At 34.5% G+C, this 25669-nt stretch overlaps 2 protein-coding genes and 1 long non-coding RNA gene across 5 annotated transcripts in view; 2 read left to right on the forward strand and 1 right to left on the reverse strand.

Moving 5' to 3' along the window:
* Nucleotides 1–25669, forward strand: part of unk (unk zinc finger) — a 449165-nt gene that overhangs the window by 300890 nt on the left and 122606 nt on the right. The gene's annotated exons all lie outside the window — the stretch shown is intronic.
* LOC147834534 (uncharacterized) overlaps nt 1–25669 on the forward strand; it is a 128030-nt gene that overhangs the window by 31734 nt on the left and 70627 nt on the right. The window contains exons 3-5 of one of the 2 annotated variants that reach the window (XR_015504389.1): nt 3345–3431; nt 6448–6528; nt 19262–19388. This is a non-coding gene — a long non-coding RNA (uncharacterized LOC147834534). The remainder of the gene's footprint in view (nt 1–3344; nt 3432–6447; nt 6529–19261; nt 19389–25669) is intronic. The other variant, XR_015504390.1, reaches the window with a different exon arrangement.
* The window catches only part of si:ch211-216b21.2, a 69363-nt gene that overhangs the window by 30063 nt on the left and 13631 nt on the right, over nt 1–25669 (reverse strand). The window contains exon 2 of one of the 2 annotated variants that reach the window (XM_087276823.1): nt 17202–18096. The exons of the other annotated variant lie outside the window; for it this stretch is intronic. Coding sequence (XP_087132949.1) covers nt 17685–18096 — 412 coding nt within the window. The 3' untranslated portion in view covers nt 17202–17684. Of the gene's footprint in view, nt 1–17201; nt 18097–25669 lie in introns of those variants that run through there. 2 annotated transcript variants of the gene reach the window in all.

Below are 25669 nucleotides of genomic sequence, written 5' to 3' on the forward strand. Positions count from 1 at the left end.
CTTTACAGCTCAGATTAACATGTTTAAAAATGCTGTTTTATCCCTCGCTTCATATAAACTCATTACAGTGCTCGCAAGGCAACGCCGCATTGATATTCCTTAAACATTTGAGTTAGGGGTTTGTTTTAGACTCTATTTAACTTCTGAGAGTAATGCAGCTGCTGTATTTAACATATAGAACATTAGTTTTGCGAATACTAAAATGATATACATGTTACATATTTAATTTTTTGTCTGAATTAAACAAATTCAAATAAGAGTTAGTATTTACAATAACCGGCCACTTTATTAGGTACACCTGTCTAACTGCTCGTTAATGCAAATTTTTAAATCAGCCAATCATATTGCAGCAACTCAATGCATTCAGGCATGTAGACATGGTCAAGACGATCTGCTGCAGATGAAATCGAGCATGAGAATGGGTAAGAAAGGTGTTTTAAGTGACTTTGATCGTGGCATGATTGTTGGTGCCAGACGGGCTGGTCTGAGTATTTCAGAAACTGCTGATCTACTACCATTTTTTACTCACAATCATCTTTAGGGTTTACAGAGAACTGTCTGAAAAAGAGACAATATCCAGTGTGTGGCAGTTCTGTGGGCACAAATGTCTTGTTGATGCCAGAGGTCAGAGGAGAATGGACAGACTGGTTCGAGTTAATAGAAAGGCAACAGTAACTCAAATAACTCATTACAGCCAAGGTATGCAAAAGAGCATCTCTGAATGCACAACACATTGAACCTTGCGGCGGATAAGCTACAGCAGCAGAAGACCACAACGGCTGCCACTCCTGTCAGCTAAGAACAGGAAATTGAGGCTACAATTCTCACAGGCTCAAAATTGGACAATAGAAGACTGGAAAAATGTTGCCTTTTTTGATGAGACTCGATTTATGCTGCAACATTTGGATGGTAGGGTCAGAATCTGGCATCAACAACATGAAAGCATGGATCCATCCTGCCTTATTAAATTTAAGCCACGAAGAATTAAGGCAGTTCTGAAAGCAAAAGGGGGTCAAACCTGGTACTAGTAAGGTGTACCTAATAAAGTGACCAGTTAGTGTATTTATTTATATGTTTCCAATTTATTCAAAGGCATACATAAATATATGAATTTTCTGTTTGAGAAAGCAAATATTTCCTGTGATGCAGATTGGGAGGCATATTTCCAATAACATATTTTCTTCTCAAGTACATGGCAGCTAAACATCAGTAATCTGGTAACTGGGCAAATTAGCTCACTAAATCACCATTGGTTTTCATTTCTGCATGTATTTGCATACTAAATTAAGATCGTTCTTTTACATCTCTTTAATCATCTGACAGTGTCGGGTCAGGTCTAGTCATAAAATTATTAATTTAATTAATTAATTTGATTAATTGATTAATTTGTGTAACAACCAGATTAAACCTAACCTTTTATACATTCTGTTTAAAGCAAATAGAAACATGCATACATGAAAATTCAAGTACAATTAACAAGAAAACACAATTTTGGTTTATAAAAAAACATTAAAAAAAAAATTATATATATATATATATATATATATATATATATATATATATATATATATATATATATATATATATATATATATCAATGTTTTACCAATTTCTTTGTAATATTTACACATTTAAGCACCGCCATGTTCTGAAACAGATCCAGCAGTGTGTGGGTGTGTGCTGCCTGTCACAAAGGCATTTAGTAGTCTGTTCCTTTAAATATTTAATAGGATTTTGTCCCCCTTTCCTCTTACATATTGGGCGGAACAAGTAATGTGCCTCGTAATAATGTGTTAGCACGGTAATTTATCCCATCGAGGAGTACGAAAGAAGGCAGGAGGGCTAGAAAATGGGAAAAAGGACTGGGTTAATGTGCCATTTCCATTTTGGAGGCCTTTTTTTTTGCATTACCCATTAAGTAAATAGCCCAAGAAAAAAAATGAAGCTGCGTACACCTCGTTCACATCCAACTACGGCTGAATCATGTGGTACAGGTGACCGTGACGGCAAAATGAAAGAATATAGCTATTCACGGTGCTTGTATTAGTATGTTTAATATGCAGGAAAATTGAAATAGAGGGGAAGAGATGAGCAGGACGATGAAGAAAGCCCTTTGTGGTTTGTAACAGTGTCTGAGCGGCGGTTGAACTGGGCTCGAACCCAGATTCAACAGAACCGAAAAATATGCGGTGAACCCCGATAAAAAGAAATATCTGTCCTCTGAGAGTAGAAACATGTAGAAATACCTCTTCCTTTTTTTCCTATAGTGAAGTTAAATCCATTGCGCCGAGTAGAAAACGGTCTAGGAGAGTGTTGTGAAAAGCTGTCAACAATGGTTAGGTTTTGGTATGACACTGTTATTTAAATGAAGAGGAGAGGATTACAGAAGGGTGCTGTTGTAAGACTTTAACAAAAGAGCCATTGAGAACTAGGCCTTTGTGTTGGAACCAAATGGAAAGATTGGGTTTTGATAGAACGACTGTTTGGAAAATAAGCCACTTTTGCAAATAGGAAAAACAATGAAGGGGGTTTTAGTTTTGAATGTTGGCAAACTTAAGAATCATGAAGCTTGCAGGAAAACAAAGGACTGGTAATTTGAACACAAACTGACATCTACGTGAGCGATGGTGCTTCTCCGAGTTATACGTCTTATAACTAATGTGATCATTTCAAAACAGAACTCCAGCTAAACACAGTTACATTCAACACTTCATGGCAGTGATTATAAATGAACAGTTGTCTATTTGTCGCCCCGTAATGGCATATGGGGGTGTTAGAGTGGGCCGTCCCGATATGATAACTCGTCTAATCAATCAGAGAGATTTTACTCTATTTTTTTAAACTGATGCAATCGCTTCTGAAAATGCATTAGCATAATGGGAGAGTGGTGAAGGAAGATAATGTGTGAATTTTTGGGAAGTCGTGAGAGAGAGGGAGATTGAGCGAGGAGGCCATGCTTGAAAGACAAATGCCCTGCACATACCAAACAGAGTCTATGAATAAAAACGGGACGTGAAAAGAACGATTAGAGATTGAAATGGATTATAATGAGGACGGGATCACTGTATGAGGATCGCTCAAGAATAAAAAAAAAAAATATATATAGTGAATAAAATGCGTATTAGCTGCATTTATTTTCTCGGTGATTTAACATCTGATATATAATGCCATCTGATTTGCATATACATTAGCTCTCAAGAGGAGTGCGATGGGTGGAAATTGCAGAGAAGGCAGTTGGTCATTTTTTGCATAGTGTAATGCACAAGAAATCAGTATATTAAAAACATCAGTGTGTGTGTGTTGGAGAAAATAATGATTTATTTATTTATTTATTTATTTTTTAGCAATTATGCAGATTGCCACATTCTCAGCAGCTCTGTGCTGTAGTTGAAAGCAGATCCCCGTCAGTATTTGTGTCAGTGACTTTACAGGTAAATGAGCAGCCAAAAATGGCATTGACATTTACACATCATTAACACATTTGCACATATTTAAATTGGTCGTGTCAAATCTGGTGCACCGTGTCACCCCAATCTGAGGGAGAAGCATAATTATTTTATGAGGTAGCCATTTTGTATGAATTCATGCTTGAATTACACTTTAAACTGTAAAAGTGATTAGTTGACTTTAAATATGATTATATTAGTTGATTTTACCTAAAAAGATGAGTAAATCGGCTACCTTAAAATGAAATATTTGCATAATTATAAAAAATAGATGAATACTTCGAAATTACAACACATTTACTCACTGTTTTAAGTAACTAATCATTTTTTACAATGCATAAATAGCCCTAAAATGTCATCATTACTTATTAAATTAAAAGTGTAAGATATGCAATTGTGAATGAGATTTGAGAATATTCAACTCAATTCATCTTTATTTCTATAGCGCTTTTACAATGTTGATTGTGTCAAAGCAGCTTCACATTGAAGTTCTAGTAAATTGAAGTTGAAACTTTGTCAGTCCAGTTTTTAGAGTTCAGTTTAGTTCAGTTCAGTGGGGTTAAATTTTCACTGCTGAAATTCCAAACACTGAAGAGCAAATTCATCAAGACTAAGGTATAGACAAAGATCCGGTAAGGTTTTAGACTTTTAATATAGAGTATCATTATTTATGGTGCCCTCATTTCATTTATCATTGGTTTCTCTTGATTACTCCTTTTGTATTTTCCAGAAGAAAGTCAATTTGGTTTGGAAAAAAAACATGAACTTGCATAAATTTAGACAGTTTTTTTACAGTGTTATTTTTCTGTTATTTATAATACAGTATTTATTAATGCAACGAACAGAAATGAACTCTACATAATCAACTTTAACAAGGACAATTTAATTACAATTTTAATATTTAATTAAAAAAAACTGATTTTACTGATATCTATATAAATGTCCTAAAAATTGTAAAAAATATGTTAACTTACTGGCAATTTTGTTTTCCAGTAAGGCTGTAAATTTACAAGCACACTATAAATTAACATTTACCAATAACTATAAAATTTACAGTAACTCACTGGCATTTTTGGTTGCCAGTAAAATTAAATTCATTCATTCATTTTCTTGTCACCTTAGTACCTTTATTAATCCGGGGTTGCCACAGCGGAATGAACAGCCAACTTATCCAGCAAGCTTTTTACGCAGCGGATGCCCTTTCAGCCGCAACCCATCTCTGGGAAACATCCACACACGCATTCACACACACACACACTCATACACTACGGACAATTTAGCCTACCCAATTCACCTGTACTGCATGTCTTTGGACTGGGGGGGAAATCGAAGCACCCGGAGGAAACCCACTTGAAGGCAGGGAGAACATGCAAACTCCACACAGAAACACCAACTGAGCCGAGGTTCGAACCAGCGACTCAGCGATTACTACTGTAATTTAAAAAATACAGCACAGTTGTAGTTATTTATTTATAGTGTGCTTGTAGATATATATATATGTATGTATATATATATATATATATATATATATATATATATATATATATATATATATATATATATATATATTTATTTATTTATTTATTTATTTAATTTTTTATATAGTGTATATGTAACAAAATGAACGTGCAACATAATGCTTAAATCATAGGTCTCAAACTCAATTCCTGGAGGGCCGCAGCTCTTTACAGTTTTGATCCAACTCTAATCAAACACAGCTGATCCAAATAATTTAGGTGTTCGAAAGAGTCGTGGACACCTTGATTATTTGGATCAGCTTTGTTTGATTAGCATTGGAGCAAAACTGTGAAGAGCTGCAGCCCTCCAGGAGTTGAGTTTGAGACCTTTCGCTTAAATGGTCTATTTACCCACAAATAGAAATTACATTTAGATTTTTTTTAAGGGTGTCCATAGGGTCCTAAAAAGTCTTAAAGTATCTTCAATTTCTAAATCAAAATTTTAGGCCTTTAAAAGTCTTAATTCACTGAAATATTGTGTTGTAGGTCTTAAATCATTTTAAACTGGTCTTAATTTCCTACTGTATGTCCAAGTAAAGCAATCTGGCCGATACTCAGTCACCCATAATCTTAAAACATATTATTTTGTTTTATTTTTAACTTATTTATTGTAAAGAGATACAATTCACAACAGCTGTTAGATATTTTACACCCTTTTTTTTTTTTTTTTTACTAAAATCCCCTTATCAGGTAGAGTAAACTAAAGCAACACATCCCTTTACATGAACTTCCATTATTACAAAAACTATTTACAGAAGTAACCGGGTCATTAGAAAAAATCCTTAGTGTTTACTTCTGTATAAGTCTTTCTTTCATTATAGTCTTAAAGGGGTCTTAAAAAGTCTTAAATTTGATTTGAGGGGAAACCCTGTTTTTGGATTTTACATGGTTGCAGTTGGACCATTGATGTCACATGGAATGGTTCGACAATATTTTGCGTGTCTTTTAACCCCTGCTCTTACTTAAGGGGGTCTGAGAGCTCTCAGATTTCATCTAAAATATCTTACTTTGGTTTTCTCTGGGGATTGGGAAGACAAGATGGGAGTAATTAATAACATGTTTTTTTATTTTTGGGTGAACTAACCCTATGAATGGTTTTACATATTCATCATAACTGGCCTGATCACAAAATGGATTTGGTTAGCTTTGTACCCCCCCAGCCCCACCCCACCAATGTTTAAATATATTTTATAAGATGACACACTTCCATCAAAGAATCCCACAGTTAATCCTCTGTGATATTGGATTTCTCCAATCCCTGTTTAAAATGAAATCCATCACTCGGCTATGCAGTCCAAATTATTAAGAAAAATTAGATTAAAAAGATTTCAATGATTATTGCGTGAATCTCTGATGAAAACAAGTGTGTCGTCTCTGGGATCAGACCAGAAAAATACAGCTGTCCCAGCACATATTTCACTTATCTCTTGAATGAGCTACATTGCAGTATTAACAATGTCATTTCATGTCTTTCTGTTGTGTAGGCTAAGCACATTTTGAGATTTTCCAATAATATGCTTGGAGCAGCTTGGGGAGGTTTAGGTTTCACCAGATGTTAAAAGCAGGTATGAAAGATTCTGCATCACTGTTTTTTCTTTTCATTTTCTTATCTTTGCAAAACTCGGAATAATGTGTGATATGTGTGCTGGCTGACAGGTTGATACTGTATGTGGTTTTAGGGTGTTATGAGTGTTTTTGGATTTATTTTTATTTTTTTATTAAGGTAAAGATTCTATATTTCACTGACAGTACAGTATGTTATTCCTGTATTTCCCACTCTTTTTATTGATTGAAATGCTTAAATCCACACTGTAAAAAATGTAAGGTTCCACACAATTAATTTATGTTGTCCCAATGTAAATCGATTAAGTTAACATAACAAGTTTAAGTGCATTGAACTTAAAACAATTAAGTTGTCCATAAAAAACCTTTTGAATTGTAGTTTCAGCTCATTTTACATAAGTAGTGTTCATAATAAGTAGTGTGTATACTTTAAAAAGTGTTGTTACTTAAAGCGAGTAAACCAATTGCCATAAAAGCAACAAGTTGACTTTACAAAAATAAATGTAAGTAAACCCATTGTAATTTGGGACTGTTAAGTTGACTTAATATTTTATAATTATGCTATTGTCCTCACTTAATTAAAGTCAACTAATTATGTTTTAAAGTGTCAGACTATTTTAGCACGTCTGTTTTCAAATGTTTACTGTAACTATCACAATATTACACATTTGATGCTCCATTAGGTCTGTAAAATCTACGCTTATAGCCCATATTGAATTTACAAGACACACTGGAGTCTGATTTATTTCAATTACAGTAATTTTGCTAGATACAGAAAACAACAAATATAATAAGGTATTGAAGTTTATTTTTAAAAAGTACAATTTGCATAATTATAAAAATTAAGTGAACTTAAAGTCTCAATGGGTTTACTTGCATTTATTTTTGTAAAGTCAACTTGTTGCTTTTAAGGCAATTGGTTTACTCGCTTTAAGTAACTAATTGCTTTTTAAAGTACTTTTTAAAGGACAGCCAAATTTGTAAAAAAAAAAATAAATAAATAAATTAAATTAATAAAATCTTTTTTTTTTAAATCTAACAATTCAGTTTTTTTCACAATTCTGTTTCGTAGAATTATGAATTCATATCTTGCAATTCTAAGTTAATTTCATGGAATTTTGACGTTTAAACAATACTGATAAATAATGAGATTATTTCTTTTAAATATGTGAAGTCATAACTGCAAGATATAAATATAAATTTAAGATATTTTACATAGTTTCAATAAAAAGACTATAAAAAACAAAATAGAAATTAAGTTGCAACAATTAAAAGAAAGAAACTTTAAGGTAATAAAAAAGTCTATGTATTATAAATTTAATATCCTATATCTTTCATAGAGCTGCAAGATATTAACTTAATTGTTATTTTTATAAAGAAAAAAAAAGAAGAATTGTGATTTTTATGTTTTGTATTGTAGTTTATAATTTGCAACCTTCTTTAAAAAATCTAAACTGTGAGAGATCTAGCAATTCTGCCTTTATTTCTCAGAATTGTAAAAAAAAAATAACCTTACAATTTATTTCTCAGAATTGCTGGAAGAAGCCAGTTGTATGATTTGATCGATCATTCACAAATTACACATCACCTGAGACAATTCATGTCTTAGAATCAATTAGAATTATTTACAGAAAACTATACTGTAAATTCAAAATCACAAGAGAGAGTTGGATTTAAGTAAAAAGACAAAATATGGAAAATGTGATCAAAAAGTAATCTTGTCATTTATTTCTCAGTATTTCTTGAAAACAAAAACAGAATTGCATGAAATGAACTTTTGAACAAGATATGATGAACAAGATATGAACTCATAATTCTAAGAAACGAAATAGTCAAAAAATTAAATTGTTCAATTATTTAATAAGTTATTTATTTATTTATTTTTAAAAAATGACCTTCCATAAACTCAAAAAACATTTTTGCTGCTTGTTCAAACTACTTATTTAAAATGAGCTGGAACAACACAATCACTGAGATTTTCTTTGGAAAACTTATATATTTTTTTATGTTCCATTCTCTTAAATTTCTTACATTAACTTAATCAACTTGTGTTAGGACAACATGAATAATTTGTGTGGAACCCTGCATTTTTTACAGTGTAGATTTAAGCATTTTAGTCAATAAAACAGATGGAAAATACAGAAGTAACACTGTGAGTGAAATATAGAATCTTTACTTTACAACAAAACCCAAAACACTCATAACATCCTAGAAACCACAATTCTGCCTTTATTTCTCAGAATTGTGAAAAATAACCTTACCGTTTATTTCTCAGAAATGCTGGAAAGGCCAGTTGTATAATTTGAGGTGTCATTCACAAATTACAAAAAAAAAAAAGCAAGAGAGGTGGATTTAAGAAAGAAGACTAAATATGGAGTTTATATCTAGCAATTCTGCCATTATTTCTCAAACTTCTAAGAAATAACCTACCAATTTATTTCTTAGAATTGCTGGAAGAAGCCGTTTGTATGATTTGAGGTGTCATTTGCAAATAACAAATCATCTGGGACAATTTATGTGTGAGAATCGGAGTTTACTTGCAATAGTCATGGACATAAGAAGCACCAAAGTTTGTTTTTCTGTCCCATTCCAGCAGAGGAAGTTATTAAGGAGCTGGACGTCATGTCATGCATCTGTGGGAGCTTAATTTTGTGTTCATAAAATCTCTCAAAATAGTTGATGTAATGGACATCATGGTGCAGAAACTCTGTGAGACCTCATTTACGAGGATAAGCAAATGAAAGCAAATCACCCACAATGCATACAGTAAACAGCAAGAGGAAGTAGGAAGTGATCTGACAGAGATTTTTTTTTAAGGAGGGCACAAACCTCTTTATTATTGTAAAGACTTTTTTCCGCTCTGTTTTCCCGAAGGTCTCTTGCAATGAACAAAACAAGAAGGATTTGAAATTTCCTCTTCAGAGATAAAATGAGGAGTAATGTATACTTCCAGAAGAGCGCGGGTAAAAATAGCTTGAGTTATGAGAGTTTGATAAACCGATGTGAAAAAGATAAGGCTGTTGTCTCTCCAGTTGATCATTCTCAGCTCTGCAGTAGAGCATGATGATTTACTGCAGCTAAATGACGTTCAGTTTTGACTTGAGATTCCACAACCTCTTCTGACTTAAAGTTACAGCGCATCCCAAATAAGAATCCACAGGTTTAGATGTTTTTTCTTTAATTGTAAACTTAAGAAGATATATATATATATATATATATATATATATATATATATATATATATATATATATATATATATATATATATATTTATTTATTTATTTTTTTATTTAGTTTTTTTTGGCTTAAACCAGGGTATGCATTTGAAGACAAAAGGATTAGCCCCCAGTAAAAATCTTAATTCTTTATCAAATTTAAGACTTTTAAAAACCTTTTTAAGTGTATTATTTATTGTTATTAATATTATTATTTTATGTGTTTTTAATTATTTTTTATTGCCTTTTTGCATTCAGGTATCTTGCACTAAAGTGAAAAAAGTGCCTTGAGATGCTGCTTTTAAAAGTGCTATATAAAAATATTTATTATTATTATTAATGAAATTTCAGACTAAATTCTAAGGATTATTCTCTAATGGTCTGGTTGGACACGTGGAAAAGATTTTATCTGCCCCTTCAAAAATGTTTTCATTAGTTATAATTTTATTATAATAATTTGATATTTAATAAAACATCTAATTATTTACTTTTAGGCACATATTTTAAATAATGTGTCAAAACAAGCAAACCCTAGATCAGGGGTTCTCAATTTCGGTCTAACCCAACTCTGACACACCTGAGCTGCATAATTAAGCTCTTACTAGGCTTTCTAGAAACATTCTCGCTGGTGTGTTGAGGCAAGTTGGAGCTAAAATCTACAGAACACCAGACATATGCTGGATAAGTTGGTGGTTCATTCCGCTGTGGCGACCCGTTTAATAAAGGGACTAAGCCGAAAAGAAAATGAATGAATGAATGAATGAAGACTTTGTGGACACCCTGTCAAATATTTCCAAGTGATATTTAACAGTGGAAGGAATTTTTAGTTTTTTAGTCACGTTAGTTATGTTTAATTGTTTTCCATTAATAAATTAAATAATGAAAATTTTAAATTGTATAAAATTATATGTTATCATTACTTTAATTATTAACAATTTAAAACCTTGTGCACTACTTTTTTTAAATGCTCAGCTTGAAGTAAGAGTGTAACTTGGTTTGTTAGTTTATGATGTTATTTTGTTTATCATGGTGATAAATAACGGTAAGATACGAATGAAAAAAAATTAAGATATTTTAATTATTTTAAATTATGTCAATTCAGTTCAGTTGCAGATATATTTAATATTAATTCAGTTGCAGGAATAAAAAAAGAAACTTCAAAGAAATAAAATAGTTAATCTTTTTCAGAGCTGAAAGATATTAATTTAAAAAAAAAATTGTGTACTTCTACTGTAGTTTATACTTTGCAACCTTGTTTTAAAAAATCAGACTTGTGAGAAATAAAACATTAGAATTATAAAGAATTAATTTTACAAGTATTGTTTTACAAGTGTTTCTCTTCAGTGCATGCAAGTCCAAATACTTTCTTGAGACCTGCGCTGTTTACAGTGAATTGCCGTCAAAGAGCTAGATGTTTTACAGGTATTAACTTCTTGTATTAAGTGTTTCCAGTGTGAGTGTCAGTACTTGAGACAGTAGCTGAAGGGCGTGTCTCTCAAGAGGATGAAGGAATGAGAGATTTGAAGGATCTCAGAGGCATCACAGTTCTCAGGGTGTCTCGTTTCGGGTGGATGCCATTAAAAACACTGTCTTCCTGTCTCATCTGTCCGAGCTCTTTAAATACGCTGTCACACTCGCTCTCAAAGAATGACACAGATACAATACTAGTGCTCGGTTTGAGCGTTATTAAATGTCTAAGGCTCATAGGCCAGGTCGTGAAGAGGTCGTACAAGTTTTTTTTAAATATTTTTTTATTTAATACATTTGCATGTAGTTTTGTTTATTTGGCTTTGACTTTTAAAATTCAACTTTAAAATTATTACTTTTGTTGGTCAGAAAATGAGGAAACCTTTTCTAAACCAAGCAGTAATCTGTCTTACAGCCAATTCAACTTTAAAATTAATACTTTTAATCATCAAGTACATGTTTGATTTAACAGAAAAGACAATTGCAATACACTGCTGCTCTTTTGAAAGCTCAGTCAATCTGTTTGCTTGTATTGTTCTTTTAACACAAATATTAAACAACATTCATATTGAAAAAGTTTTGCATTTCTTAAAGATTTGACTGGATGAAAATTCAGCTTTGCCATAACAGACATTATAATATATTAAACATAGGAACTTATTTCACATTGTATTAATGCTGGCAAAATTACTGTTTAATTTTTCTTTGAGTACAGCCTTGGAATGCATAAGAGACTTATAATAATAATAATAACAATAATAATAATAGTAGTAATAATAAACTTGTTGATGCCAAATATTTGAAATGTACACGAGATGACATGTTTCGGATAATATTTGTTATTTATATATATTCAATATAGAGCTGGGCGATTAATCGAAAAGTAATCGAAATCAATATTCAGGACTTATAATCGATCTATTTTTTTAGGACAATTATTTTAGTTAGTTTCCCTAACGCATGTGGAGTCACTTGACAGGCAAGGCAGTGGCGCAGTAGGTAGTGCTGTCGCCTCACAGCAAGAATAAGCTGGGTCGCTGGCTCGAACCTCGGCTCAGTTGGCGTTTCTGTGTGGAGTTTGCATGTTCTCCGTCCCTTCGCGTGGGTTTCCTCCAGGTGCTCCAGTTTCCCCCACAGTCCAAAGACATGCGGTACAGGTGAACTGGGTAGGCTAAAATTGTCCGTACTGTAGGAGTGTGTGTGTGGATGTTTCCCAGAGATGGGTTGCGACTGGAAGGGCATCTGCTGCGTAAAAAACTTGCTGGATAAGTTGGCGGTTCATTCCGCTGTGGCGACCCCAGATTAATAAAGGGACTGAGCCGACAAGAAAATGAATGAATGAATATTTATGTAGAGAAGATGCAAGAAATGCACAGTTTAAAACACGATTTACAGGATATACAAGAGTTATTTTATTTAGAATAGAAACTGCTTATTTTCTAATTTAAATATTAAAAATTTAACATTAAAAATAATAAATTTTGTTTCCAAAAGTGCGAGTTATTTATTTTTACTTTTTCATAAGAAAAAAAAGTGGCTGTTAGTTTTGTGCAATGTGTGTTTTAATTTTAGTTGTTCAACATTGCTGTTCAATAAATAATCATAGATAGTAGATAGTGTGTGTTTCAGTTTTTTTTAAATTAAGTAATGCACCCTTCTTTCAAACATCTCTCACCTTGTTATATGTGATCATATTTACTGTACAAAACCTGTCAGTGAACTCTGAGTGAAAAAAAATAAAATAAAATGAACAATTAAAAAAAATGTGTAATTGAGTTAAAACATTCAATTATTTAGTTTTTCTTTTTATGGCAGGAATTCTCCTGTCTTTCTTCCTGACAAAAAAAGAAAGAAAATAACTACCATTTTATGTGTGGATATTATTCAAAGAAAAAATAGCTTATTTAATTTGGTCCTTGTAAAAAAGAGTTTTAAAAGGGTTATGGAAAAGTCTATTTCTGTATATTAGTTTTTCTTGTTATAGACTAAATTATTGCTTAGGCAAAATGACTCTTTATGTGACAATCTATAAAAATATAGATATTTTAATATAAATATTTATTTTTACAATAACTTTTATTAGACATCACAAATGACTGGAAATATCATTCAAATGTTTATAGTACAGTATACATGTTTTTTTCTAGCTCTTTTAAAGACATTTTATGAGTGATCCCTGAAAATGTTTAAAAAAAAAAAAAAAAAAAAACCTTGCCTAAGAAATCACTGGTAAAATAATGGAAAATCGTTGGTCAGAAAATGTCTCACAGTCAGAAGGCATTTCTGTGTGGAGTGTGCATGTTCTCCCTGTGTTGACATGGGTTTCCTTTGGCTGCTCCGGTGTCCCCCACAGTCCAAAGATATGTGGTATAGGTGAGTTGAATAAACTAAATGGTCTGTTGTGCGTAAATGAGTGTGCATGGGTGTTTCACAGTACTGGGTTGCGGCTGGAATGGCATCCGCTGTTGGTGGTTCATTCCGCTATTGCGACCTTTGAAACACAGACTAAGCGGAAGGAAAATGAATAAATGAATGGTCAGTAAATGTGGAAACCCTTTCTAAACTAAACAGTAATCAGTCTTAGACCCAATTTGAATAAATAGGGCTTATTAAAACAATAATACAACCGTATAAAAGTGCAGGAGGAAGTGAAAAGTACAGCAAGTGATCAAATGACCATTTTAAAACCAACTTATTTTCTAACACAATCCTCCAAGACATATTATATTGGATATTACTGTATGGATATTATTGTACAGGTAAAATAGTATTAGAAATAGCAGTAAACATAATTAAATGGCGCAATGGATATTCTCCTTCCATATAATTTTCTTCAGAAAAAACCCTATGAATGCATATGCAACAAAAATAACTGTCCATATATCACTGCGTGTCTTTAGCAAATCCTCAAGGTGTTTTTTTAGCAGCAAGGAGTGTTTGCTCTGGCAAAGTAAATCTGTACCTTAGCGTTTAATCCTTCCCTTTGGTCTTGCTCTGTTTTTCAGTAAATACGACACCTTTTTTCACTTCATCCCTAGTCTACAGTAATTGATGCCACATAAATGCTTCATTTTTCACCAACAAGAAAGCAAAACAAGCAAAAGAAGTGCTTCTCCTTCATCACTCAGACACAGCGCTCTGTCAAAGTTCCTCCAGACTGTTTAATGGCGAGTCAAGGCTGGTTCCATAAGCAATTAGAAGTGTTCAGTTTGGGACTCATTAAATTACTGGAGCTCGTCTGAGGAGTCTGTGGTTACTGTATCCATCACAGGCTGTTCTGAGGCCTACACTCTATCTTTATGCAAAAGAGTGGAGCTCTGCCAGCGGGCTTCATTTGTCAGTGCTGCGGTGCCAGGGTGGGTCACTCTCTCCTGATGACTGATCTGTCTGCGAGCCCTACCGACTAAAGGGAGCTTACGTCTGGATGTACTGTATGTATATTCATAAAGACGATGAATGAATTCTACAAATCTATGCTACACACATCCACCGTTCGTGTCATATGTCATGCTGGACTATTCTATATATACAGTTGAAGTCAGAATTATTAGCCCCCCTTGTGTCTAATGTTCACACTCAGCTAATGATTTGATTTTAAAGCTTGTTTGGCATCCTGTCCTGGGAAAGAGCCCTGAGCTCATAAGATCCTCGAACCCGGGGCTTCCTCCCATTTGAAAGGCGAGAGGGGAGTTTGAGCTTAGGTAGATCTGGAGAACTCCTCCGCTGTAGTGGCTAATGAACAGATAGTGATTGCTCTTAAGAGATAACTACTTACTAGGAGCATGTCTATGGTGCTGATTTGAATTAGTCAATTATCTTAAGTTGCATGTTTTTGGACGGTGGGAGAAAACCCGGAGAAAACCCACATGAGCACAGGGAGAACTTGTAAACTCCGCACAGAAACGTTAGCTGGCTTGGTAAGGACTAGAATCAATGTCGTTCTTGCTGTGAGGCAACAGTGCTAACCACTGGGCCACCATGCCACCCATCTAGGACAGGAGGAGGAGTTGGATTGGAAGGGGGGATTCTTCAAAACCAAGATGGCTGTTATATGGAACTTAGGCTATTTATAGTGGCTTAGGAATCATCTGATTGGTGAATCATAAATTGAATAATGTGGGGCCGGCCGCAAGCAATCATAAGCACATGATCCTCTCAAAATTAGTACATTTATAGTATTTATAGTAAATAAATTGTAATTGGATTAATTAAAATCCATCTAAGTAGCAGGTGCAAACAGGGTCATAGGGTCCTTAGTCCTCTAAAATTTGTAACATTCTTGCAAAAAAACAAACTGGTAAAACTTTTTTTAAATGCATTAAATTATTCATTCATTCAATTTCTTTTCGGCTTAGTCCCTTTATTACTCTGGGGTCACCACAACTTATCCAGCATATGTTTTATGCAGCGGATGCCCTTCAAGGTGCAACACATCACTGAGAAACATCCACACACACTCATTCACACACATACACTATGGTCAATTTTAGCTTACCCATTTCACCTGTTCGCATGTCTTTGGACTGTGGGGAAACCGGAGCACCCGGAGGAAACCCACACGAACACAGGGAGAACATGCAAACTCCACACAGAAATGCCAGCTGACTCAGCCGGGGCTTGAACCAGCGACCTTCTTGCTGTGAGGTTATTGTGCTACTCACTGTGCCACCGTGCTGCCCCCTACATTTAAATCATATACTATTTAAACATTATTCTGGTTATATCAAACTATCAACAACAACAAAAATAAAAAAATTTAGAGTGAAAAATCCAAATACTTCCCAGTAACATGAAAAATCATTCGGCCTTTGAATAATTTCTTGGATTTGTGGAGTCTTGAAGTCCAGAAAAGTTAAGAAATCCAGATCTAATGGATTCTGAAACAAGCCCAGTAAAAACAGAGCAGGGAATTACGAGACTCTTTAAATCATGACAGGGATCATCGCTTTAAACATTTGTGGAATATGTAAGAACAAAGCAAAGGATCTTGGAACATCCCAACCTGCTAATTATGCATCATAAATCCACGGATATTGCGGTAGGGATTATATGATATTCAGACTAACACCTTAAACACAGAAACATGGTTTATTGCACCGTCTGCAGACTTATAACAGTACATGTATGTTTACAGAAACGGTGACCACCTGAGAGAGTTGACCGCAAGAATAAGGATTGATACGCAGACCCTAGCATTCATATTTGGGGTATGATGTCTTTCTTTACCACAGATGTCTCTCTTTCTGTCTGTTTTGCGTGTTTGTTTGGGAGATCAGCCTGGCTGTGTTGAGACTGCCAACCCTCAAGTGTCTGTTACTGGAGTTGTGGTGTTCGTGAGTTTTCTTGCATGTTTCTGTAATGCTGGATTAGCTTGCAACTGCCATGATTTACCAAATTCGTTTCTTAAGTCATAACAATATGCTTTAAACACCAACACATCAGTTCCTAAGAAGAAAACCAGTATTTGCGCATATTGTGGATTACGTTGCCTGTGATTGGGAATTACAGCAGAATTATGACAAGATTCGGATTATGTTTGCTAAATCTGGCATCCCTGCACTGTAAATAGATGGAAGCGGCTTCAACTAATTATAATTTGGTAACTAGTTCCACTGATTTCTCCCCCCTACCTTTTTCACATTTCTGTCTTTAATAAATATATATATGTATAAATTGCTATTTCTTTACATGGTCCGAACATTAGAAAGATTTTAAAAGATTGGCTGGTAGACATGCCTTCATTTAACATTTTTACAAAACATTTTTCTTGTACAAGCAAGAATATATTACTTAAAATTGGAATTTGTTGCTCTACTGACATTTTATTAGTTGATATTTTAGTTAGTAGTGTGTTATACTACTGATTGCGTTAGAATTTGAAGCTTTGAAAATAAATGTAAAAAAATGTAATGTAAATGTCAAAAATATGGAGACACTTGGTTAATGAATTAATTTATATTAACTTAAAAAGCAAATAATAATAATAATAATATTAATAACAATAATAATACACTTTATTTAAAGTGCGTTTTTCTCAGACCCAAAGCATTACAAGGCATACAAGGCAAACAATAACAAAGCAGAACTATTAAAACAGTAAAAAAAAAAATGCCACAATATAATATGAACAATAAAATTTCATTATTAAATTGACAAAAATAATCAATCTAAGTTAAAAGCAACAGTAAAATGGTGAGTCTTGAGAAGTTTCTTAAAACTGACCAGAGAAACGGCATTCGATGCTGATGGGTATGCCATTCCATAACTTAGGCACACTGTATGAAAAAGCTCGACCACCCATGGTCTTTAGTTTACATTGCGGGGTCTTAAAAAGTATTCAAAGTTGATGAATCAATTATGAGAAAATTAAGACCCTTAAAATGTATTTAAAAGTCTTAATCATGCTTTTTTTATAAGGTCTTACATTTTGTTCTAATGTTGTCTGTTTTGTTTGACTTCAAAAAATCATAAATATATTTATTTTCCTCCTAATATTAACATCAGTGTACTCGATCCACTCGAATGATTCGGGCTGGGGTGTGTCCAGCCAAGCGTCTCCATCCGGGTGATGTCACGTAGTTTGCAATGCGGTGGTGCAGTGGGTAGCACAATCGCCTCACAGCAAGAAAGGTCGCTGATTCGAGCCTTGGCTGGGTCAGTTGGTGTTTCTTTGTGGTATTTGCATGTTCTCCCTGTGTTCGCGTGGGGGTTCTCTGGATGCTCCGGTCTCCCCACAATTCCAAAGAAATGTGGTATAGGTGAATTGGGTAGGCTAAATTGGCCGTATATGTGTGTGAATGAGGTTGCGGCTGGAAGGGCATCCATTTCGTAAAATGCTGGATAAGTTGGCGGTTTGTTCTGCTGTGGTGACCCCGGATTAACAAAGGCTCTAAGTTGAAAAGAAAATGAATGAATGAGAAGTAAAATATTTGTAAATTAATTACCTCATATTTTGAAACAATATCTTATCCTGGAAACTGTATTGCATGTTTCAGTTAATCAAATAATTTGCTCCTTTTTTATTTCAAACCTGGAAGATTTTTAGCTTTTAAGTCATAATTTTAATGTAGCATGTCATAGTTTTGGGTTTATTTAAATCTGAGTTTTTAAATAATAATTTAGTCTCAATATGTAATAATTTCAATTTAAGTAATAAGTTTGACCCTTTTTACACTCTAAGAAAAAAACATTTATTTTCAGTAAATATAAAACATCAAATGCGTTTATTAATGGTTTTTTTTTTAAGTTTCTTTTGGTGTAATTGCATCTTTTTTCATTTACAATAAAGAATAAAAAATACTTTTACTTAAATCAGAAGATCTATTTTTATGAATTTATCTGAAAATTCTCACCAAATGTTTATTAAAATGCCTTAAATGTTTAGTTTACAACACCTATAGTTTTGTTTTACCAGTTGTTTTGTATTATAGAACTTAATATATGCTGTATTATATGCTTTTAAATGGTGATTCATGTTTTAATAGGGAAATTATTTATAAAATCACTTTGAATTTCCGGTCATATTTTTATTCGTAGATATTGTGATAAAGAAGTTGTCCAACCCTTATGTACCTTTTTTATAAGAACATTTGTATTACCTCCATTTTAATTGGACCATAAAATGTACAGAACAGTATCATAAGAGGTATTTTCTGTACTATATAAGGTACAACTTTTACAGGTACAAAACTGTTCCTTTAGGAACCTTATCTATACCACTGTGTATCTTTTTTTCTGAGAGTGTACATTAATTATTGTTTTGTTTTGTGGTGGAAATAAACTTTCATACTAAAGTGATCAAAGAGTGAAGCATTAGTTAATAATTTATACATAAAAAAACATCTTTGTCAATAGATTTATTGCATTTATAACATCTCTGCATTTAATTTCCAATACACAATTAAGATACTATGACATGTTTCTGGTTAAACCAGTCTTGCCAGAAAACTGATTATTTGAACCATTCTAACACTTATTTGATGATGCAAAAGCATCCTGTATTGCTCTATTTTACACTTTAACCGAGGTTTCTCTCTCTCTCACGTCTGTCTTAGGGTGGAAAATTGCTCTCTGGCTTTCCTGTGATAAAGCTGTTGCCTGTGCGTAGGGAAAGTGAAATCCATCATGCGACAGAGAGGGTTTATTCCTCCATTCCGCCCCATTGAGGCCCGTAACACGTATGTGCTCTTGCCATGCATCATTTACCCACAACACCCCTCTCTCTCTTTCTCTCCCTGTCTTTGTGTCTGCTCTCGGTACCATCTATTGGCTCAATGTAGCGACAGCTTTGCTCGCATGCAGTTTTGTGCAGGATTGATCTATTGTAGTTGTTGTTTTCTTGTGGGTAGTTTTGTTCAGCGCTGTTGGGTCGAGTTCACAGACATCAGCGGCTTCTTTATGTTGTCAGACTCCTTTTGCATTGTTCCTGCAGGCTCGGCACGGACATAAACCCACATACGCATCTACTGCCAAGTGCTTGGTGTACTATTTCAGCTTCTTTATGACAGGAGAACACTTTGCTACCACTTTCCAGGTTTTCTTCTTGGAGGAATCTGCGTGCGGGAAGGTGAAATAACACCAAATTGCTGGGAGTGTTAGTTTTGTGCTCCTTCGGTTGATGCATTGGTTGAAAATATACAAAAAACACGAACCAATGTAGCTCTGAGAAAATAAACAGAAATTGACATTCACAGACATGCCCTTGAGAGCTTGTTGGATAAATTGTCAGTTTATCTGCTGAGGTTTCACGATGTTGTGGCAATAAAACGCCTCCACTTTGATGAAAGTATGCAAAAGATGTCTTCATTGGCGAAACAAAATTGAGCAAAATTCGGCTGCTGGTTGTGCTTGCGATTGCTTCCTATAGCTTTAGTTGGATTTGTAATAATTTATGTGTTGAAAAAATTAGGGATTAAATTCAATATAGACTCATTCTGAAAATGTAGCCTGATATACGTTTATGGAGATTGCGAATTATGTAGCCAGAGGAATGTATGGCTGCATTTTGTCTTTAAAATGAATGCTACAGGGTGGAATGACGTCGTTCCTTTTCACGCTTACCAGCTGTAAGCTCACCTCCATGTGGATGGCTTTTCCACTGTTACCTTTGTGTCTAGTAGCTCGCCATGTATGTCACCAGACTTGTGATGTAGTACAAAATTGACTGGTTCTTCACCGTTCTTCACGAAAATAAAAGCAAAAAAAAATTAAGTAAACGGTGAGAATGTGGTAAAATCTGAAAACATGGTAAAAATAAAACTGCCGCGAGAGCTTTTCTTTTTCTGGATTGCTTTTGAAAACGCTGTTGGTGGGGGTTTAGGGAAGGAGAAGGGTAGGTCAGTCAGTTGACCGGGGCCTCTGGTGGATTTACTTGAGCAGACACGAGTGGCACTCGCAAGAGAAATTTGCGATCCGAAAAAGCATACACAGCGGCCTCTGGTAAATTCATAAAATCAAAAACTGCAAAAAAAGTAGCTCCTGGGACATATTTGGCGATCTCCAAAAATGTATATTGGGGTATGTTTTCAGATTGAGCCTCGGTTGATTCAATTTATTGACAGATTTAATTGCTGACTGTTGGCATATCGGGGTGCTGTTCACTACAGGTTTTCAGCTGTTTCAGAAAGAGAGTCTGTTGTTTATGTTCGCTAAAATTGCCCACTCTTTTTGAATACAGACGCTTTAAAAAGGATGGCAGATATGTACAATTCTGTTGTCCTTTTACTCGTTGCTTGTTGTCGTATTTTTTCAAAACTTTATGACCTTCTGAGAATCACAAAGTTAGTATGTGACTTCAGAAGATTCAGAGGCGTTTCCACACCTGCCTTAGAAAAAATATCTACATAGGCTCATACTGAAAACGTAGCTCTATATACATTTCTGGAGATCGCGAATTATGTAGCCAGAAGTAAGTATGGCTGCATTCCGTCTTTAAAATGAACGCTATGGGGCGTTCCCTTTCTTTTTTACCAGCTGACCGCTTACCTACGTACAGCTTTCCCGCTGTTACCAGTTTGTCCAGTTAGCTCGCCATGTACATTGGTGGACTTGAGATGCAGATAGGAGTTGACCACAATGACGGGGTTCAAAAGACAAAAACAGAATGCAAAAAATTTAAATAAACAAGTAAATAACAGGGTGAGAATGTGGTAAAATCTGAAAAAGTGGTAAAAAAACTGGCGAGGGCTTTTCTTTTTCTGCATTGCTTTTTAAAACAGTCGGTTGGGTTTAGGGACGTGGTTGAGCGAGTCAATGAGTACTTTTGAAAACACTATCGTTTGGTTTTAGAGAAGGGGGAGGGTGGGTCAATCAATCGCTCAGTCAGTCGACAGCAGCCTCTGGTGGATTTACGCAAGAACCAAAAAAACAAAAAAAAACATACCTCCTAGGATGTTTTTGGCGCTCTTCAGAACTGTATATAGCGGTAGGCTTTTAAGAATAAGTCTCGGTTAGAAAATACAGCCTTATTTCATTTGGCTGTAAAATCAAAACTCTTGGTTTCATATCTCAGTTTTTTATTTTATTTTATTAAATCACAGAATGTTTTCTTTTCTGGGAGTTTTCCAATTTCCGGAGTTCCGAAAGACAGAACAATACGGGTGATGGTTGGTAGATGGGTCTGAAATACGGGAGACTCCCAGTAAAAACGGGAGTGTTGGCAGGTATGTGTAGTGCGCCTAGGCTATGGAATGGCCAACCTGTCAGCATCAGGAATGCCGTTTCTGTAGTCTGTTTTAAGAAACTTTTCAAGACTCACCTTTTTATCATTGTTTTGAACTTAGATTGATTATTTTTGTTAATTTTATCATCCAATTGTACTGAATCTTTCATATTTTATTGTTTTATTGTGGTCCTTTTTGCTGTTTTTATTGATCTGCTTTGCTTGTATGTCTTGTAGCGATTTGGGTCTGAGAAAAGCGCACTAAAAATAAAATGTATTATTAATATTATTTTTATTATTATTATTGTTGCCAGTGTATCTTCAAGACATGTAAGCATCTTTCTGCACTCTGCCATACGACTTTAAAAGTCCCCCAGACACCATCTTTGCAGTTTAAAATAGGCTCTAACTGTTTTCTTGGGATCAAAGCCTCCACGATCCGAACAACATAAACAAGTGTTGACACCCGACTTGTGTGAAACTGATATCCTGCATTCCCATCTGTGTCTGGACGCGGGTCACTCTCATGCCAGACATCTCTCACCCTTTAGACTTTCTCCCGATGACCTGTAACCTACAAATCGTCAGTTCTCTTGTTCTGATCTCAGTGGCGAAAGTTGCTGATTTGTATCCTGCAGATCAGCATCAGGTGTGTGTGTATGTACTGGTTTTGGTGGTTTAGGAGGACAGTTTTTTTTGCAACAAAGGCTTATTCTGATAACGAAGCCCTATATACATTTCTGGAGATCGCAAATTATGTAGCCAGAACGAATTTCGTCTTTAAAGCGAATACTATGGGGCAGTATGACGCCATTCCTTTTCGCGTTTACCAGCTGACTGATTGCCTCCATATGGACGGCTTTCCCGCTGTGTCAGTTTGTCCAGTTAGCTCGCCATGTACGTCAGTCGCCAGTGGCCTCTGGTAGATTTACGCGAGAACAGCAGGCACGAATGGCACTCGCAAGAGAAATTTAAGATCTCAAAAAGCGTACACAGTGCCCTCTGGATTCTCGAAATTAAAAACTGCAAAAAAACCATACCTCCTATTTCACGATCTCCAGAAATGTATATAGCATTCTCAGAATGAGCCTGGGTTGTTGATTTTTGAATGACATGGGTATAAAATATTGTACTCTATTACGGTGCTTTATGAGGACATTGTGGTGTCCTTATAATTCAAAATGCTTAAAAATCATACAGTTGAAGTCAGAATTATTAGCCCTCCTGATTTATTAGCCCACATGTATATTGTTTTGACACATTTGACACGTTTCTAAACATAATAGTTTTAATAACTAATTTAATAGCTTTTATCATTTTCATGCTGGCAGGACATTATTTTACTAGACATTTTTCCAGATGCTACTATTGAACTTAAAGTGCAATTTAAAGGCTTAATTATGGTAATTAGGCAAGTCATCATTTAACAATGGTTTGTTCTGTAGACAATCAAAAAAATACATGAATTGCTAAAGGGGGCTAATAATATTGAAAACTGCTTTTATTCTAGCCAATATAAAACAAAAGAAAAAACATTATAGGAAATACTGTGAAAAATGCCCTGCTCTGTTAAACATCATTTGGCAAATATTTAAAAAGGAAAATAATAATTCACAGGAGGGATAACAACTTTGACTTCAGCTGTACTTAAAGGTGTTTTTTTTGACATTCATATTTTGCCACAGGGTTGAGTTTAGGGGTAGGGCCACATAATAAGTATTTTTTTTTCTGTATAAAATACATAACACCTGTAAATAATCTCCGTAAACCACTAATAACAACATATACAGTATGTGTGTGTGGAGGTGTCTGGGGAAAGTCTACACCTGCTCTGTCTCTTCAGTGCCCACTGGGGGCTGGATTCCCAGAATGTCTTTCGGGCAGCTGTTGACAACCAGCACTGTGCTTTGGCCTCTCAAATGGCTCTGGGGATCAGCTGCTTAAGAGACTGTTTGCGTGTGTGTGTTTGAGGGGTTAACACAATGTGTGTTCTGCTGAGAAAGCCAGTAGACACTTGTTGTAAGAGTATATGTGTCCTTGTATGTTGTGTGGTGTAAACTGTGTAACTCTAATGTGTATTTGTAACATTGGGTGTAGCGACAGGTGAGAGGCGGATTCATACGCAGTATTAAAACGGTCACACTTTACAGTTTCACTAGGTAATGTTGATTAATACATTTACTAACATGAACAAACAATGAACAGTACATTTACTACTGTATTAGTTCATGTTAGTTAACGTTAGTTAATGAAAATACAGTAGTTCATTGTTAGTTCATGTTAACTCATGGTGCATTAACTAATGTTAACAAGCATCGACTCGGATGTTATTAATGCATTAGTAAATGTTCATATATGATTAATAAATGCTGTAGATGTGTTGTTCATGATTAGTTCATGTTAGTAAATGCATTAACTAATGAACCTTATTGTAAAGTGTTGCCATTAAAACATTCATTCATTCATTCATTCATTTTCTTTCAGCTTAGTGCTTTTATTATCAGGGGTTGTCACAGCGGAATAAACCGCCAACTATCCTAGCATTCATTAAAGACTGGATGGCCTTCCAGACAGAGCAAGAGAGCAGATCACGAGAGGCACAGTGATGATCTAAGCATTACATTTCTTTGGTTAAATGAGCAGTGAAGGTATCGCAAGTGCTAATCCCTCCCTCTCTCTCATTGAGAGATCTTCTGTCAATAGTTGGAGACGAGCAAAATATTTGAATGATATTGCATGTATTTAGGTCTTTTTACATATAACAACTTAAGTTCTGGGTTTCTGACAATATTGCAAGTTTACTAAAAGCCGGGTGGAAATATTAGATAAAATCTAAAACATTTTTTTTTTCACATGAATAGTAATAATATAACTTCTTGTAATATACTTAAGGCCCAATCCCAATTCTATTTTTGTACCCCTACCACTTCCCTTTCCCCAAAATTTATTTTGAATTTAAAATTGCTACAAATGAGATCGACGATGGCGACTGCTGTAGTTATTCCAGTTGAGTTATTTTTTGGTATTTATCTCCAGGAAATTACTGAAGACATATATTATTGATTATAACAATCTAATGTGACAATAAGATTGTATCTGTACTGTGCATTTACACAGTGGCCATATTCATCTATATAAACACACCAAAACAACATTAACATTATAGCAGACACCGTAAAAAGCCTGTTCCCAGCTACTAGACTTTTCTGACAGGGTATTCGAGTGTCATCTAGTGACGGGGCTAATCATACACCCGGCGCAATGCGATGCAAGGTGCGACGCAATTATTTTTTGCTAGTGTCAGCTTGGCGCAAGAGTGGTTTTGAGGTTTTGCACCACGCTGTTTAAATAGCAAATGCATTTGTGCTCATATGTGCGCCCATAGGCGTTCTGGTCTAAAAAAGGAGGCATGTTAAGGCGCATTGCTGGCACATTGCTATTTTGAGGAACTAAAATACACTGTTCAATAGACTAGCTTAGAGCAGGTCCAGCGCAGAGTGCGTTAGTTGTACACCTCGCTTAAGCATTGCTTAATACACACAAGATGTACAGCAATACACAAATATCTTTACAAATCAAAAAGAATTAAAGGATTAAAATTTGACAAAAATAAATATAATATATAAACTACAACTGCAACTGACTTTTAACAGGAATGGGAGATGAGACTCTGATTGTTCATCAAATATGCGTTCTTAACTTTCTCGATTCAGACATGTTGAATTCTTCTTTTAAATATAAATATTATGCATACTGTTTAATTAAATTCTTTTTTTAAATATATTTAAAATATCATTATTTT

Source organism: Danio rerio, chromosome 12, assembly GCF_052040795.2.
Source record: "Danio rerio strain M-AB ecotype USA chromosome 12, GRCz13ab, whole genome shotgun sequence".
In the NCBI taxonomy this organism is placed as follows: domain Eukaryota; kingdom Metazoa; phylum Chordata; class Actinopteri; order Cypriniformes; family Danionidae; genus Danio; species Danio rerio.